Source organism: Mandrillus leucophaeus, unplaced genomic scaffold (genome assembly GCF_000951045.1).
Source record: "Mandrillus leucophaeus isolate KB7577 unplaced genomic scaffold, Mleu.le_1.0 Scaffold1199, whole genome shotgun sequence".
Lineage (NCBI taxonomy): Eukaryota > Metazoa > Chordata > Mammalia > Primates > Cercopithecidae > Mandrillus > Mandrillus leucophaeus.
In genome coordinates, this window is record NW_012100309.1 from 448,107 (window position 1) to 467,235 (window position 19,129).

At 37.7% G+C, this 19,129-nt stretch overlaps 1 protein-coding gene across 1 annotated transcript in view; it reads left to right on the forward strand.

The window, feature by feature from the left end:
* The window catches only part of LOC105530226 (chromosome unknown open reading frame, human C12orf40), a 62,220-nt gene that overhangs the window by 34,489 nt on the left and 8,602 nt on the right, over nucleotides 1–19,129 (forward strand). The window contains exons 8-9 of the mRNA XM_011967635.1: nucleotides 17,530–18,059; nucleotides 18,337–18,406. Of these exons, the coding sequence (XP_011823025.1) occupies nucleotides 17,530–18,059; nucleotides 18,337–18,406 (600 nt within the window). The remainder of the gene's footprint in view (nucleotides 1–17,529; nucleotides 18,060–18,336; nucleotides 18,407–19,129) is intronic.

Sequence of the window (19,129 nt, forward strand, 5' to 3'; positions counted from 1 at the left end):
AAATTTGAAATTTTTATTGCCATTATTTCTTCAAATATTGTTTCTGACTCCTTTCCTTTTCCTTGGGGGACTCAGATTGGTAATTAGTCTACTTGAAATCTCAGTTTACTGTTTTTTCCAGTGCTGTTTTTTCCAGTCTTTTTTCTCTCATTGCTTTATTTTATGTAGATTATATTACTATATCTTCAAAATCCCTAATTGTATCTTCCATGTGGTCTTATCTGCTGGTAATCCTATCCAGTGTAATTTTCACCTCTAGAACTTTGATTTAGCTTTTCTTTTTTATCTTCCATGTATCTATTAAGCATGTTCAGTATTTCCTGTCTTCTTGAATACAGGAAATACAACTTTTAATGTCCTTGTCTATGAATTCCATTATTTTTGTCATTTCTTGATCTGTTTTTAGAATTGAATTGATATAGATTTTCTCTTTTTTGCATTCCTGGTAATTTTGTTGGATTCTATACATTGTGAATTTTTATCTTTATAGCTGCTGGATATTTTTATTTTCCTGCACATCATCCTGTAAATCATTCAGGTACTTGGAAACACTATGATCTTATTGAGGCTTGCTTTTAAATTTTGTTAAGCAGAACAGTAAGCATTCAGTTTACAGCTAATTTTGCTCAACTGCTGAGGCAATACCCTTCTGAATACTTTCTTGATTCCCCTTGAATTATGAAATTTTCCACTCTAGAGGGTGGAAACAAAATTTTCCAGCCCTAGTGAGCTCCTGAGATAGTTCTGTTTTTCTCACCTTGGGTGGTTCTTTTCACAGCCTTTGGCAGTTACTTCACATGCATGTGCCGGTTAGTATTTAGTTGAACACTTGAGAAGAACACTCTGTGGCTCTCTGGAGGTCTTACTCTCTGAAACACTCTCCTTTATGGTACTCTAACTTGTAAACTCTATCCTCTGCAATCTCCCTGGATCCCCAGCTGTTTCCTCAACAAAGGGAATCAGTTGGGCTCTGATTGGGTTCCCTTTCCGTGTTCTGTGGCTTGAATATTCTCTCCAGACAATAACCTAGGAACAATCACAGAGTTCTCCTCATTTGTTTTCTGTCTCTCAGGGATCATTATCTTGCTCACCTGGTCTCCCCTGACTGAAAACTGTTGTCTCATATTTTGTTCTGTTTTTAAAAAAATTTTTTTATTGATACATATTATTTAATATTGAACGTATTAATGGGATACATGTGATATGTTGTTGCATGCATGGAATGTTTAATAATCAAGTCAGGGTATTTAGGATATCCATCACCACAACCATTGATCATTTCTATGTGTTGAGAACATTTTAAGTCCTCATCTTTAGCTATTTTGAAATGTACAACACATTTTTGTTAACTATAGCACTGTACTCTACTATTAAACATTAGAACTTATTCATTCTATTTATTATATATTTGTACCCATTAGATCTCCCTTCGCACCCCCTCCCTTCCCCCCTGCACACATATCTACATCCTCCTCAGCTTCTGGTAACTATCATTCTACTCTACCCCCTGGAGATCAACTTTTTTAGCTCCCACATGTAAGTGAGTACATGTGCTATTTGTCTTTCTGTATCTGGCTTATTTCACTTCCTGTTCCATCCATGTTGCTGCAAATGACACGATTTTATTTTTTAATGGTTAGATAATATTCTCTTTTGTAAATTTAACATTTTTTGTTATCCGTTCATCAATCGAAGTATGCTTAGGTTGATTCCATATCTTTGCTATTGTGAATAGTGCTGTGATAAACATGGGGGTGCGTATATTGTTTTGATTGACTGTTTTCATGTTCTTTGGATAAATAGCCAGTAGTGAGGTTGCTGGATCATACCGCCATTCTACTTTTAGTTTTTTGAGATGTCTCCACATTCTTTTCCATAATGACAATATTAATTTACATTCTCACCAACAGTATATGAGAGTTCTCTTTTCTCCATGTCCTTGCCAACATTTGTTATTTTTTTTGTTTTTTGATAATAGCCATTCTAACTGAACTAAGATGATACCTTATTGTGATTTTGATTTGCATTTCCCTAATTACTAGTGATGTTGAGCATTTTTTTAAATATACCTTTTGGTCATTTGTATGTCTTCTTTTGAGAAGTGTCTATATCCTTTGCCCACTTTTTAATGGGATTGTTTGTTTTTTTCCTGTTTCATTTGAGTTTCTTGTATATGCTGGATATTAGTCCTTTGTCAGATTAATAATTTGCAAATATTTTCTTTCATTCAACAGGTTGTCTCTTCACGCTGATGATTGTTTCCTTTACTGTGAAGAAGCTTTTTAGTTTAATATAGTCCCACTTATCTATTTTTTTCTCTTGTCTCTGCTTTTGAAGTCTAAGTCATAAAATCTTTGCCTAGACCATTGTCCTGGAGTGTTTCTTCTGTATCTTCTTCTAATAGTTTTATTGTTTCAAGCTATACATTTAAGTCTTTAATATTTTGAGTTGATTTTTGTATATGGTGAGAAGTAGTGGTCTAGTTTAATTCTTCCACATATGGATTTCTAGTGTACCCAGCACCATTTATTGAAGGTGTCCTTTCCCCAAGATATATTTGTGACACCTTTGTCAACAATCAGTTGGCTGTAAATATATGGGTTTACTTCTGGGTTCTCATTCCGTTCCATTGGTCCATGTCCCTGTTGTTGTATCAATATCATGCTGTTTGGTTATTATAGCCTTGTAATATATTTTGAAGTTGGGTAGTGTGATACCTCCAGCTTTGTTCTTTTTGCTCAGGATTGCTTTGGCTACTTGGGCTCTTTATTGGTTCCATACAAATTTTAGGATTGTTTTTCTATGTCTGTGAAAAATTGATTGATAGGGATTACATTGACTCTGTACTTTGCTTTGGGTAGTATGATTATTTTAACAATACTCATTATTCTAATCCAGGAGCATTGGATGTCTTTCCATTTGTATCTTCTTCAATTTCTTTTATCAAAGATTTGTAGTTTCCCTTGTAGAGGCCTTTCACCTCCTTAGTTACATTTATTCCTAGGTATTTTATTTTCATATTTTGTAAGTATATAATGGTATTGCTTTCTTGATTTGTTTTTCAGATAGTTCATTATTGATGTATACAAGTTCTGATGTTTGTTAACTTTCTGTCCTGCAACTTTACTGAACTTATCAAATCTAAGAGGTTTTTTTTTTTTTTTGTGGGGTCTAGGATTTTTTTTTTTTTTTTTTTTTTTTTTTTGAGACGGAGACTCGCTCTGTCGCCCGGGCTGGAGTGCATTGGCCGGATCTCAGCTCACTGCAAGCTCCGCCTCCCGGGTTTACGCTGCCTCAGCCTCCGGAGTAGCTGGGACTACAGGCGCCCGCCTAATTTTTTGTATTTTTTTAGTAGAGATGGGGTTTCACCGTGTTAGCCAGGATGATCTCGATCTCCTGACCTCGTGATCCGCCCGTCTCGGCCTCCCAAAGTGCTGGGATTACAGGCTTGAGCCACCGCTCCCGGCCGAGTCTAGGATTTTCTAAATATGAGATCATGTCATCTGCAAAGAGGGACAATTTGACTTTCCCTTTTCCAGTCTGGATGCCTTTTGTTTCTTTCTCTTACCTCATTGCTCTAGCTGGGACCTCTAATACTATGTTGAATAGGAGTGGTGAAAGAGCATCCTTCTCTTGTTCTAGTTCTTAGAAGAAAGGCTTTCAGGTTTTTCCCATTCAGTATGATAGCTGTGGGTTTGTCATGGATGACCTTTATTATATTCCGATATGTTCCTTCTATGCTTAGTTTGTTGAACGTTTTTATCATGAATGGGTGTTGAATTTTATTGCATGCTTTTCCTGAAATAATTGGTAGGATAATATAGTTTTTATCCTTCATTCTGTTGATGTTTTATATCACATTGATTGATTTGCATATGTTGAACCATCCTTATATCCCTACGATAATCCACTTGATTATCGTGTATTATCTTTTTTTTAAGTACTTTTGGATTTGGTTTTCTACTGTATTGTTGAGGATTTTTGTGTCTGTTCATCAGGAATATTGGCCTGTAATTTTCTTTTTGTTGTTGTGTCCTTGCCTGGTTTTGATATCAGAGTAATGCTGGCTTCATATAATGAGTTAGGAAGATTTCCTCCTCTTCAATATTTTGTCTAGATGATCGGTCTTATGTTGAGAGTGTGGCAATATTTTGTCTAGATGATCGGTCTTATGTTGAGAGTGTGGCATTGAAGTCTGCAACTCTTATTGTATTGGTGTCTCTCTCTATTTAGATCTAATAATATTTGCTTTATGAATCTTGATGCTCTAGTGTTGGGTGCATATATACATTTAGAAATGTTATGTCCTCTTGCTGAATTGATCCTTTTATCATTATATAATGACCTTTGTTTCTTTTAAGTGTTTTTGACTTAAAGCCTTCTCACTTTTGGTTTCCTTTTGTGTGGGATATCTTTTTCCATCCCTTTGCTTTTAGTCTATATATATCTTAACAGATGAATTGAGTTTCTTGTGGGTAGCATATAGTTGTTATATGGTTTCTTATTCAGTCAGTGGATCTATATCTTTTAATGGGAAATTTTAATTAGTTTACATTCAAGGTTAGTCTCGATATGTGAGGACTTATTTCTGTCATTTTGTCAATTGTCTTCTGGTTGTGTTTCTTTTGTTCTCTTATTTCTCTCTTATTATTTATCTTAATGGTTTGATTTTCTGGTGTGGTAACATTTGAGTCCTTTTTCTTCCTTATTTGTATCTTTGCTCTACTGGTTAGTTTTATCATGCATTTTCATGATGGTAGATATCATCCCTTCACTTTGAGGTGAAAGAATCACCAAGCAATTCTTGTAGGGCAGGTCTAGTGGTGATGAATTGCCTGCTTTCTTTTTCTTTCTTTCTTTTTTTTTTTTTTTTTGGCTTGGAAAAGAGACATTATATTAATAAAAAAAAAAGCCTGCATGCTGGACATGTATGGTATAATTATTTCTTTCTTTTTTTTTTTTTTTTTTTTTTTTTGGCTTGGAAATGTTTTTATTTCTGTTTCATTTTTGAAGCATAGCTTTTCTGGGTATTCCTGTCTCCCAGAATATATAATCCCTTTCTCTCCTGGCCTGTAAGATTTCTGTTAAAAATTCATTGTTAGTCTAATAGGAATTCACTTATATATGACCACTTCTCTCTTGTTTTTAGAATTATTCGTCTTTGAGTTTTTGTTTATTTATTTATTTGAGATAGAGTCTTGCTCCATCACTCAGACTGGAGTGTAATGGTGCGATCTCAGCTCACTGCAACCTCTGCCTCCTGGGTTCAATCGATTCTTGTGCCTCAGCCTCCTGAATAACTGCGACCACAGGCGCATGCCGCCACACCCAGCTAAATTTTGTATTTTGTATTTTCGCCATGTTGGCCACGCTGGTCTTGAACTCCTGACCGCAGGTGATCTGCCCACTTCGGCCTCCCAAAGTGCTGGGTTTACAGGCATGAACCACTGTGCCCGACCTGTCTTTGACTTTTGACAGTTTGACTATAATGTGGTGGGATATGAGACCTTTTTGGGTTGTATTTCTTTTGGGATCTTTTAGTTATCTGGATATCTAAATTTCTTGCTAGTCTTGGGAAGTTTTCAGCTATTATTTTATCAAATAGGTTTTCTATACTATTAAACTTTTCTTCACCTTTTGGGACCCTCAACATCTGAATATTTTGTCACTTTATGGTGTCTCATATGTCACGTCTTTCTACATTTCTTCTTCTTTTTTTTTAAAGACCTATCTTTAAGTTCTGAAACTCTTCTGTTTGATCTAATCTATTAATGCTCTTGATTGTATTTTTCATTTCATTCATTGACTTTTTCAGTTCCAGGACTTCTTTTTTGTGATATCTCTCTGTGAATTTCTCATTTATATTCTAAATTGTTTTGCTGATTTCTTTGATTTTTTTATCTGTGTTCTTTGTTATCTCACTTAGCTTCTTTTATATCATGATTGTGAATTCTTTTTCAGGTATTTCATAAATTTATTTTTTGTTAAAATCTGTTGTTGGAGAATTATTGTGTTCTTTTGAAGGTGCCATATTTCCTTGCTTTTTCATGTTTGTGTTCTTTTATTGATATATGTGCACCAGATGTAATAGTTTCTTCTTCTGATTTTTTGGATTGGCTTTCATAGGGGAAGACTTCCTGTAGGTGTATCCATAAAGTTGGTTGGGTAGGACACTTGGATTTTGATTCTGGATACATGCAGTAATGTAGTCTTTGTATAATTTCTTCAACTGTACACACTGTCAGTGCTGATTTCCTCACTGACTTAGGCCACAAAATTGTTAGAGGAAGCTGTGGTGAGATTTTTCTGGGGATGGAGTGCCAGGTGGGACAGTCTTTTGGCCCCAGTGGTGGCAGTTGCATACTGAGTATGACTGTTCTTGGGTCTCTAAATAGCATGTTTATGTGCTGGCATTGACAGATCCAGGTGGGCCAATTCTTGGTCCTCCTGGCAGCTTACTCAGGTTCTGGTTGCGGTAGTGGCAGACCAGGTGGGTGGGTAAGTCTTTGGGCCCCTATATAGTGTATGTGGTGTGGGTGATGATAGTCATGGTGGTGGGACGGACAACCCTCAGGTTTCTAGGTGGCATTTGTTGGCGATAGTGGTAGCTTTGACAGGTTGGGCTAGCTAGGCTCCTGGGTGGTGTGAGTGTGTGGGTGCTGGCAGGGTAGCAGCAGGCTGGGCAAGCCCATTTTCAAGCCCTGGGAAGGAATGCACAGATGCCAGCTGTGGTTGATGGATGGGGCAATCTCCAGGCCTCTGGATGGGTAGATTGGGCACTGGTGGCAGGTTTTCTGGGTCTGTTGTTAGACTCAGGTGGTGTGCACATGTACCTGGGGCAACTAATGGAGTAAGATGATCCCCAGACCCCCAGGTGGTATGCTTGGGCACTGGGGGTTAGTGCTAGGTGAGGCAGGCCTCTTCTTAAGTCCTTACAATGGTGTACATGGGCACAGGCTTTGGTGGGTGTGGCAGGACAAGCCCCAGGACTCTGGAAGGCATGCTAGGGCACTGGAGGTGGCAGGTGGTGTGGGGCTGTTATTAAGCCCCCTGGTGGTATATGTGTGTGCATCAGGGGTGGCTGATGGGGCAAGACAATTCCTGGGGCCTCAAGCATCATGCTTGGACTTGGCGGATGCAGGGGTGTATGGAAGGAATGGTGCCAGGCTGGGTGGGCCTGTCCTCAGGCCTCCTGATGGTGCATGGGTGTAGCCTGTAGTGAACAGGGCAGGCTAGTCCCCAGTGCTTGAGCAGTATGCCTGGGTAGCAGTGGCAGCAGAGGCAGTGGGTGGGGAAAGCCTGTCTTCAGGGGCCTGCAAGTGTGAGGTGGCTCTGCTGCTAGGGGGAGACAATTTCTACCTTTGGTAGCTGCCTGAGGCAGGCAGAGTTCAGGCTCTGGGTAGAGCATGCTTTGACCCTTGGCAGTGGCAGTTGGCGGGGAGAACCTATCTTCAGCGCATGTACAAGTGTGTGGCTGCCCTGTAACTGGGGGAGCTATAAGTGATAGCAGTCCCAGGCTGTCAGGTTTCTGTCTCTGGGGAGCACATGTTGTGGCACCCTTTGTACCAGGGGTAGTCTTCCTGGTGTGCTATACCACCTTTTCCCTAGTGTGCAGGACACTGTGGGCTAGAGTACTAGGGGGCTGTGCTGATCCACAGGGTCCAACTGGTGTCTTACTGCTGCACCCATCTAGGTAGACATGGGAAAATGTCAGTGGGGCTCCAGGGATATGTAGATGCAAGGGTTTTTGAGCCCTGGGGCAGGATACCATCTGTTGGGGCCAGGGTATCAAATGATGCTCTGAAGCAGCTGCTTCGGATTTGAGGTTTGTGTGGGACCTGGCATTAACTCCCTTACTACAGCAGTGCCATCTTGGGGACTTTGGGGACCTTCCCATTCCATTCTCAGAGCCCACGGGGGTTGAGGGATTTTAATGTGACCAGGATTATAGGAGTCTGTGATAAGAACGTAGACTGCTGGGGATCTCTCATTTAACCTTTCCCCACACTGGGGAGCCTCTCCTGGCTCTGCTGTTGTAGGGAGGCTAAGCCATCTGCATAGCCTCCCTCTCCTTCTGTGCCCCAGGTGTTTCCTATCACTTCTATGAATTCCAGTGTGCTGTCTTTCATATTCTCTTTGATGTGTGACTATCTACTGACTACTTTGATTCTTTGTGGAAAAGTGTACTATGCCTCGAGTCAGCCATCTTGAAACTATCCTCCAGTTTTTAAATTTTATTAGTTAGTAGGGTCAGTCTGGCCCCTGTTATTTCATTTTAGTCAGATGGAGATCCTGAAATTCATTCTTCAGGAGATTCATTGAGAAGTCAGACTGCTGTTTTCCAAGGCAAAATGTCAATTTTACTTTTGTGCTCAGGACATTTATTTCAATGATTTCTTATTGCTCTTCTCAAGAGCAAGGCTCTGCATAATCTGGGCCCTTTTGTACTTTATAGCTGTAGGTCATAAGTGTTCTTTCATTGATTCTATTCCAGCTTTACCCTCTTCTGTTTCTCAAACATGCTGCAAATTTTGCATTTCTACTTTTTATCCAGTGTACTTATTCCTGTTTTCATGTATCTAACCATTCTGTATCGTTAGTGTATTTATCAATTCCTTACTCTAGTGACTTTCCTGACCAAAGTGTCTGAAATACGACCTCCAACACAAGGCATCCCACCATGTGATCTGGTAGTACTTGTAATTAGCTTTTATATTTGTTTACTTCTTTGTTTCTTAACCACTGTATTTGTTAGTGGTTCATTTTCTTTTATTTGTTTATTATCATCCTTCACTAGACTATAACCTCTGTTGTCTCCCTACTACATAATAGACACATTAAATATTTGTTGAATACACATAAAAAGCTTATTTAGATAATGAATGTTTTTATTAAAATTTTAGTCCATAATTTTTAATGAATTTTATATTTATCTATAGGAAAACATAAATTATTTAAAAAGTTGAACTGACTTGTCTTAATTCTTTTCAGTTTTTTAGGATAATTGCTCTCTGTCATCTCTAGAAGTAAGAATCCTTCCCAACTTTAGTTCCCAAATCAGACGCCATCTGCCTAAGTTTTCTCAAGCAGAAGAATCTCTTCTTTCCTCCATTTACTGTTTTAGCATTTGACTGTAGGATAATACCTGTCACTTTGTAATTTTTTTCTTCCTTTTTTATACTGTAACTTTCTTGTTGGCAATAACTACTTTACATTTCTCTATTGTCCACATCTCTTAGTGATTCCACTGAGTCAGATGCTTAAAATACCCTTTAAAAATCATGATTTTGGAAAATGGCAGATAGGAGACAGGGCTAGTATGCAGCTCCCACTTGAACAGAACAGTATGTGAAGACTCACATCATGAACTTTTACTCCAAAAAGTACTCCAAAAGAATTCAAAGACCCTTTGAAAGATGTGGCTTGCTCTGCAACTCCATGAGACAGCCAAAAAATTCAGTTCCCAAAGTGTGAGGGAGGGGATAGCTTGCTTCCAAACACATGTCTCTACTGGGGAACCAGAAAATCCAGATTACGGGAGAAGGATTTAACCTTACCTAGAGATGAAATGGAAGTAGGGAGCTAAGCGAAATATAAAAGTAGAAGCAGCAGCTGGAAGAGCCCTGTAGGCACTCCTTGTCCCCAGTTTGAGCTCAGGGAAGCCATGCCTGGCCTTCTCTCACAGGGGTCCTTGGGGAAGGTACCCAGTGGAATTGAGGAGGGGCCACAGGGTGAAAGAAGCTTCTAACTGAACTCTGTAATAATTTTGACTAAACATGAATTTTCATGAGCAGAATCTTGGCGGAGGGGTGCAAATGGGAAGTGCAGATATGAGTGCAGAAGCTGCAGCCAGCAGTGTGGGTAGACAGGGAGCGGCAAGACCTGGGAGCCCTGGTTGCTTTCTTAGTGGGGAGGCTTATAGCCTGGAGCACGATCTCAGCACTGTGTGCCCCCTGCCTGGATGTAAACTTGGCATTGTTGGTGGGCATGGTGAGAGTGAATCAGGCTTTACTCGCTGTGTGGGAGCTGGGAGAAGCCTATCACTAGAGGCTTTCTCTCAGTGATAAATTGTATGATGAAGCAGAGGTAGCCATTATCCTTTGTGGAACATAACTTCATTGGCCTGAGAACCACCCCCACCCCCCACAGTGGCTGAAGCAAGCACTGCCCAAGGAGGGTCTGAGCACACACCTTTCTAACTCTGCCTTTACCTGATTTTTTTTCCCCTCACTCTGGTAGCCAAAGACAAAACACATAAACTCTTGGGAACTCTATGGCCCCACCTATCGCTTGAGAAACCTGAAAATTTATCCTGGCCAATGTAGGGCAAACTTTTATACCCCTTCCACTACCACAGGTGGTGCTCTCTTGAAAGTGCCACCTCTGGACTGGAGGCCAGCCAACTCATTCCATTACAGCAACTCAGAACAAGCCTGCTCCAAAGGAGGAGAAAATAACAGCTAATTCTACCATGTGCAACATCCTGGCTATCCAGAGGTCCTGAGTCTGTTCATGTGACAGCTTCACCACTAGCATAAGCAGCATTTGAAAAAACCAGTGCACTAAACAAAACCACAACCAAGGACTCTCACAGAGTCCATATCACTCCCCTGCCACCTCCACTGCAGCAGGTGCTAGTATCCATGACCGGGAGACCTGAAGATGGATCACATCATCACATCACAGGACTCTTTGCAGACATTCCCCAGCACCACCTTGGAGTCTGATAGCCTCGCTGGGTGGCTAGACCCAATCACTGCAGTCTGGCTCACATGCAGCCCCACCCGTAGGGGAAGAGGGAGAGCACCACATCAAAGGCTCACCCTGTGGGACAAAAGAATCTGAACAGCAGCCCTTGTGTTCCAGATCTTTCCACTGAAACAGTGCCCCCAAATGACAAGGAACCAGAGAAGTAATTCTGGTACTATGACAAAACAAGTTTCTGTAACACCCCCAAAAGACCACACTAAGCTCTCCAGCAGTGGATCCAAACCAAGAAGAAATCTCTGAATTGCCAGATAAAGAATTCAGAAGGTTGATTAATATGCTACTCAGGGAGGTACTAGAAAAAGGAGAACACCAACTTAAGGAAATTTAAAAAAAAAAAAAAAAGATGTGGATGAAAAGGTCTCCAGAGAAATAGATGTCATAAAGAAAATACAATTACAACTTCTGTAAGTGAAAGATGCATTTAGAGAAATACAAAATACACTGGAAAGTTTCAACAATAGAATCAAACAAGTAGAAGAAAGAACTTGAGTTTGAAGACAAGGCTTTTGAATTAACCCAATCCAGTAAAGACAAAGAAAAACTAATTAATAAAAAATAAATGAACAAAGCCTTCAAGAAATTTGGGATTATGTTAAACAACCAAACATAAGAATAATCAGTGTTCCTGAGGAAGAAGAGAAATCTAAAAGTTTGGAAAACTTATTTGAGGGAATAATCAAGGATAACTTCCCTAGTCTTACTAGAGATCTAGATATTCAAATACAAGAAGCTCAAAGAACACCCAGGAAATTCATCACAAAAAGATAATCACCTAGGCACATAGTCATCAAGTTATCTAAAGTCAAGGCAAAGGAAAGAATTTTAAGAACTGTGAGGCAAAAGCATCAGGTAACCTACAAAGGAAAACCTATAAGATTAACAAGAGATTTCTCAGCAGTAACCCTACAAGTCAGAAGGGACTGGGATCCTATCTTTAGCCTTCTTAAACAAAGTAATTAAAAGTCAATAATTTTATATCCATTGAAACTAAGCTTCATAATGTGAGATAAAGTATTTTTCAGACAAACATATGCTGAGAGAATTCACCACTACCAAGCCAGCACTACAAGAAATGCTAAAAGGAGTTCTAAATTTTGAAATAAAACCATAAAATATACCAAAATGGAACCTCCTTAAAGCATAAATTTCACAGGGCTTGTAAAACAATAACAGTGAAAAAAAAACACCAAGATATCCAGGCAACAACTAAATGATGGATAGAAAAGTACTTCACATCTCAGTACTAACATTGAATATAAATGGCCTAAATGCTCCACCTGAGAGATACGGAATGTCAGAATGAGTAAAAATCCATCCACCAAGTATCTGTTGTCTTCAAGAGACTCATGTAACACATAAGAACTCACATAAACTTAAGGTGGAGAGGTGGAAAAAGATATTCCATGCAAACAGAAACCAAAAGTAAAGACAAAGAAGGACATTATATAATGATGAAAGGATTAGTACAACAGGAAAATGTCACAATCCTAAATATACATGCACCTAACGTAGGAGCTTCCAAATTTATAAAACAATTACTACTAGACCTAAGAAATGAGATAGATGGCAAATAATAGTGGGGGATTTCAGTACTCCACTGACAACATTAGAGAGGTCATCAGGACAAAAAGTCAACAAAGAAACAATGGACTTAAACTGTACCCTCGAACAAATGCACTTAACAGATATTTACAGTATATTGTACCCAAAAACTGCAGAATATACATTCTTTTCATCAGTATATGGAACATTCTCCAAGATAGACCATATGATAGGCTGCAAAACAAGTCTCAGTAAATTTAAGAAAAAAAATTATACCAAGTACTCTCTCAGATCACAGTGGGATAAAATTGGAAATCAACTCCAAAAGGAACCCTGAAAACTGTACGAATACCTGGAAATTAAATAATCTGCTCCTAAATGATCTTTAGGTCAACAATGAAATCAAAACAGAAATCCAAACATTCTTTGAACTGAACAGTAGTAGTGACATAACCTATCAAAATCTCTGGAATACAGCAAAAGTGGTGCTAAGAGGAAAGTTAATAGCATTAAATGCCTACACCAAAAAGTCTGGAAATGCACAATAGGCAATCTAAGGTCACACCTCAAGGAACTAGAGAAACAAGAACAAACCAAGCCCAAACCCAGCAGAAGAAAAGAAATACAAAGATCAGAGCAGAACAAACAGAAAAAACAATACAAAAGATAAATGAAATGAAAAGCTGGTTCTTTAAAAAGATAAAATTGATAGACCATTAGCAAGATTAACGAAGAACAGAGAAGACCCAAATAAGCTCAATTAGAAACAAAATGGGAGATATTATAACTGATACTAGAGAAATACAAACGATTATTCAAGGCTACTATGAACCCCTTTACACATACAAATTAGAACACCTACAGGAGATTGATAAATTCCTGGAAATATACAACCCTCCAAGGTCAAACCAGGAAGAAACAGAAACTCTGAACAGACCAATGGCAAGTAGTGAGATTGAAATGGTAATTTTAAAACTTACCAACAAAAGAAAAAGTCTGGGACCAGATGGATTCACAGCTGAATTTTATCAGCCATTCAAAGAAGAATTGGTACCAATCCTACTGAAACTATTCCAAAAGATAAAGAGAGAATCCCCCCTAAATCATTTTGTGAAGCTAGTATCACCCTAATACCAAAACCAGGAAAAGGCATAACAAAAAAAAAAAAAAAAAAAAGGAAAACTACAGACCTATATTCCTGATGAACATAGATGCAGAAATCCTCAACAAAATACTAGCTAACTGAATCCAACAGCATATCCAAAAGATAATACATCATGATCAAGTGAGTTTCATACCAGGGATGCAGGGATGGTTTAACATACATAAGTCAATAAATATACACTACATAAACAGAATTAAAAACAAGAATTATATGATCATTTCAATAGATGCAGAAAAGCATTTTACAAAATCTAGCATCACTTTATGATTAAAACCCTCAGCGAAATCAGCATAAAAGGGGCATACCTTAAGATAATAAAAGCCATCTATGACAGACCCACAGCTAGCATTATACTGAATGGGGGAAAGTTGAAAGCATTCCCCCCCAGAACTGGAACAAGACAAGGTGCCCATTTTCACCACTTCTATTCTACATGGTACTGGAAGTCCTAGCCAGAACAATGAGACAAGAGTTCACCACTTCTGTTTGACATAGTACTGGAAGTCCTAGCCAGAGCAATCAGACAAGAGAAGGAAATTAAGGGCATCCAAATAGATAAAGAGGGACTCAAACTGTTGCTGTTCACCAATGACATAATAGTATACCTAGAAAACCCTAAAGACTCATCCAAAAAGCTCCTAGATATGATAAATGAACTCAGTAAAGTTTCAGGGTACAAAATCAATGTACACAATGCAGTAGCACTATACATCAGCATTGACTAAGCTGAGAATCAAATCAAGAACTCAACCCCTTTTACAACAGCTGCAAAAAATAAAATACTTAGAAATATACCTAACCAAGGAGGTGAAAGATCTCTACAAGAAAAACTAGAAACACTTCTTAAAGAAATCATAGATGACACAAACAAATGGAACCACATCCCATGCTCATGGATATGTAGAATCAATATTGTAAAAATGACCATACTACCAAAAGCAATCTATCAATTCAGCGCAATTCCCATCAAAATACCACCATTCTTTGCAGAACTAGAAAAAAATCCTAAAATTCATAAGGACCCCCAAAAACCCCACAGAGCCAAAGCAAGACTAAGCAAAAAGAACAAATCTGGAGGCATCACATTACCTGACTTCAAACTATACTACAGGACTATAGTTACCAAAACAGCATGGCAGTGGTATAAAAATAGGTATGTGGACAGATGGAACAGAATAGAGAACCCAGAAATAAAGCCAAATACTTAAAGTCAGCTGATCTTCGACAAAGCAAACCAAAACATAAAGTGGGGAAAGAACACCCTATTCAACAAATGGTGCTGGGATCGTTGGCAAGCCCCATGTAGTATGAAACTGGATCCTCATCTCACCTTATATAAAAATCAAGTCAAGATTGATCAAAAACTTTAAGACATGAAGCCATAAAAATTCTAGAAGATAGCGTTGGAAAAACTCTTCTAGACATTGGCTTAGGCGAAGAGTTCATGACCAAGAACCAAAAGCAAATACAACAAAAACAAAAATAAACAAATGGGACCTAATTAAAACAAAAATCTGCACAGCAAAAGAAATAATCAGCAAAGTAAACAGACAACCCAGAAAGTGGGAGAAAATCTTCCCAAGCTATGCATCTGACAAAGGACTAATATCCAAAATCTACAAGGAACTCAAACAAATCAGCAAGAACAAAAGAAGTAATATCATCAAAAATGGGCTAAGTACATGAATAGACAATTTGCAAAAGAAGATATACAAATGGTCAACAGACATATGAAAAAATGCTCAACATCACTAAAGATGGAGGAAATGCAAATCAAAACCACAATGCAATAACCATCTTACTCCTACAAGAATGGTCATAATTAAAAAATGAAAAAATAATAGAGGTTGGCATGGATGTGGTGAAAAGGGAATACTTTTACACTGCTGGTGGATATGTAAACTAGTACAACCACTAAGGAAAACAGTATGGAGACTCCTTAAAGAACTAAAAGTGGAACTACCATTTGATCCAGCAATCCCACTACTGGGTATTTACCCAGAGGAAAATCAGTCATATGAAAAAGACACTTACATGTGCATGTTTATGGCAGCACAATTCACAACTGCAAAAATATGGAACCAGCCTAAATGCCTATCAACCAATGAGTGGGTGAAGAAAATACACACACACACACACACACACAACACACACACACAATGGAATACTACTCAGCCGTAAAAAGGAATGAAATTATGGCATTCACAGCAACCTGGATGGAGTTGGAAACCATTATTCTAACTGAAGTAACTCAGGAATGGAAAACCAAACATTGTTATGTTCTCACTTATAAGTGGAAGCTAAGCTTTGAGGACATAAAGTCATAAGATTGATATAATGGGCCTGGCTTGGTGGCCCACACCTATAATCCCAGCACTTTGGGAGGCCGAAGCGGGGGGATCACCTGAGGTCAGGAGTTTGAGATCAGCCTGGCCAACATGGTGAAACCCTGTCTCTACTAAAAATATAAAAATCAGCCAGGCTGATTTTTGATTAAAAAATGTAATGATACAAAAATCATTACAGTTGTGTGGTGGCACACACCTGTAATCCCAGCTATTCAGGAGGCTGAGGCAGGAGAATTGCTTGAACTCAGGAAGAAAAGGTTGCAGTGGGCCAAGATTGCACTACTGCACACCAGCCTGGATGAAAAGAGCAAAACTCCGTCTCATACACACACACACACACACAAAAGATTGATATAATGGATTCTGGGGACTCCGGTAGAGGGTAGGGGAGGGGTGAGGGATAAAAGACTACACATTGGGTACAGTGTACACTGCTCGGGTAATGGGTGCACCAAAATCTCAGAAATCACCACTAAAGAACTTATTCATGTAACCAAACACCATCTGTTTCCCAAAAACTATTCAAAGAATAATAATAATAAAAAAGATTTACATTTATAGTGTGCTTAATATCTTATAAAGTACACTTACCTCTATTATGTAGAGTAACAGATATTTTCCTTATGTTAATGGTGTATATTAGTGCATAGTATATACTATGTCTTTTGGTATAGCAAAATAACGTCATTCTGTTTAAAACACCAGTAAGGCCCTCATTGAGAAACAATGTTGGATCATGAGCTGTGAACATTCATGGGTAAAACATTAATTTCTCTCTTTAACAACAAACTGAGCTCTTTTATCTCTCTGTTGCCAATACATGGCCTAGTACCTGAAACAGAGTAGGTGATCATCAAATATTTGATAAGTAACTTAAAAATAAGACTGGAAATCAGAGTTTTAGCAATCTCTGTGTGTGTGTGTGTGTGTGTGTGTGTGTGTGTGTGTTTTCTAAGTTTTTTGATACCTCCAACCTCTGGAACAACTCACTTCCAAATAAATTTGTAGATAGTCACTGAAAATAAGAACCATCTTGATTTGTAATTATTTTCCATTATAGCTTTGATTCTTGTACACAAATTGGACTTAACCTAGAATTATTATTTCTGCATTAGAATAGAACTTACAAGCTATCTAATTCATCAAATTAGTTTTTATCTAATTCTCCTTATCTCTTGGTTTTATTACTTATATACACATTTGTATTTATATTGCTTTTCCTTGGGAACTTTATAATTGTTTTTATATCCATATTAGGTTGAAAAATATGTTATAATGTCTCACAACTATTTGATTTTATATTTTAACATTGATGATAAATTTTCTCTGCACAGTCTTCAAAACATCTTTCTCTGGTTAAATGGAACAGCAGTGACATATAATCGTTGTCTAGTTTATTCTTTAGATTTTATTACAGAAGATATACTATAGGTTGGTCATGTTTTAATTAAACCACATGCTAACATTTCATGTTGTAATAAAAAACTGACTGTAGATTATTTTTATACTCAATAAGTCATTAGAAGAGCACATTAGACAAATTTTCATCCAAAGCAATATTATTTATTTAAATATAAAAATAAAAACATGGTCTAGGTAAATGTTAGTAGCAACTCAATATGTCCTCTAAGAATTGAAAGTAAGTGTTTCTAAATGCAAATAATTCTTCTTTTCTTGCTAAATATGTTTTTGTTTTTTCAGAAGTCTAGGAAATAGGAATTTACTTACTAAATGCCCTACTGTAATTATGGATGAAGATTGTAGAAGCATGGATGAAATAAGACAGTCAGACTACATTACTGAAAAACACTCCATACAGCATATTTGGAGGAAAAATGGAAAGAAAGTTTCAAATTTTCTTGAAGATGTGAACCAGTCTACTCCTAACTTTCTATCAGAGAATTCTGACTCTTTTGTTAGTCAAAATATGATCAATGTATTAAACATAGATCAGCAAAAGATAAAGAAAACATTTAACAAGTGTGATTATGATAGTATGGGAGATATTTGTGTAGTCACTCATTCTGATAAAAACCGTGTCACTGACAGATGCATTAGAAACATTTTTACAGTTCCAGAGTTGACTTTTAGTAATTCAACTTTGAATAAAACAAGTTATCCAGAAAAATGTCAGCCAAACAAGAAGAATCAGAGAGAGTACAATAAAAATGAAAGAAATGATCTTAGTACATCTTTTGAGAACGATTACTACCCAAGCAGCTCTGAAAGAAAAGGTTGGTATTGTACATGGAAAATGTAATTACATATTCTTTTTTTCTTTCAGTTTTAGTATATATATTTGTATATCTATATACGCACACATCTATATATTTGTATGTGTGTTTATGTGTTTGGAAGAAAATGAAACCAAAAATAGAATGGCTTCCTATTATATAACATTGTGGACCAGTGGTTTTCCTCTGTACATGTCATGTTAATATTCTTTGAATTAAAAAAATGAAAATAGACTATGCTAAATTTTTAACTCAGTGCATACTTTTATTTTTTAAGGAAAACTTGAAAATGATTACCAAGAGAAGACACCACAGAAAAGTATTCAGAAATATCCAGCAAACTCTATGTAAGTTTTTAGGGAAATCTGGGGAATACAAATCAAGATCTAGTATGATGCATGATGAAGGTTGAATTGATGCAAAGTGAGGTAGGCGTATTGCCATCTGAGGGTGGGCAGGCAACTTGTCTCAAAGCAGTCTTACCAGGAGTCGTAGTGTTGATAATATCACCCCAGTTGAGAGTGTGGTGCTCATATTTACCAGCTCCCAAATACTTTCTTATCTGAATATTAGTGTTGATTAGGTTTGAGGAAACTGACTTAATGCGTCCAAGAAACTCATATCTGCCAGAATATCAATTTATTAACTTAAAGTAATAAATAGAAAGGGAACATGTATAGGAAGTCTGACATGAAAAAGCATGTTTTCTTACTTTCAGACAGCTCTCAATGGGAAGGTTTCTTGCTTGGTTGGTATAGAATCACTACAGGGAGTGATAGAATTCAGATGTTAGTGGCATAAGGAAGCATATCAGCAGTTTATAGGACAGTGTACATTTTAGGGATAGAGCACTCTCCTCATTGCCAACATTTACCTCTCAGAGACTCCATGTTTTCTCCGTGTTCAAGATTACAATCTCCTCTACCCATACATTGAAAACAGTTATGTTATACCAGATTTTTCTTTCTCTTCTTGCAGCTGGTGTACAAAATGTTCTGAATTTAAGGAGATTTTTACACTCATCCATTATGTGTTGATATTAAATTTATTCCTTAGAGTTTGGAAGCTGC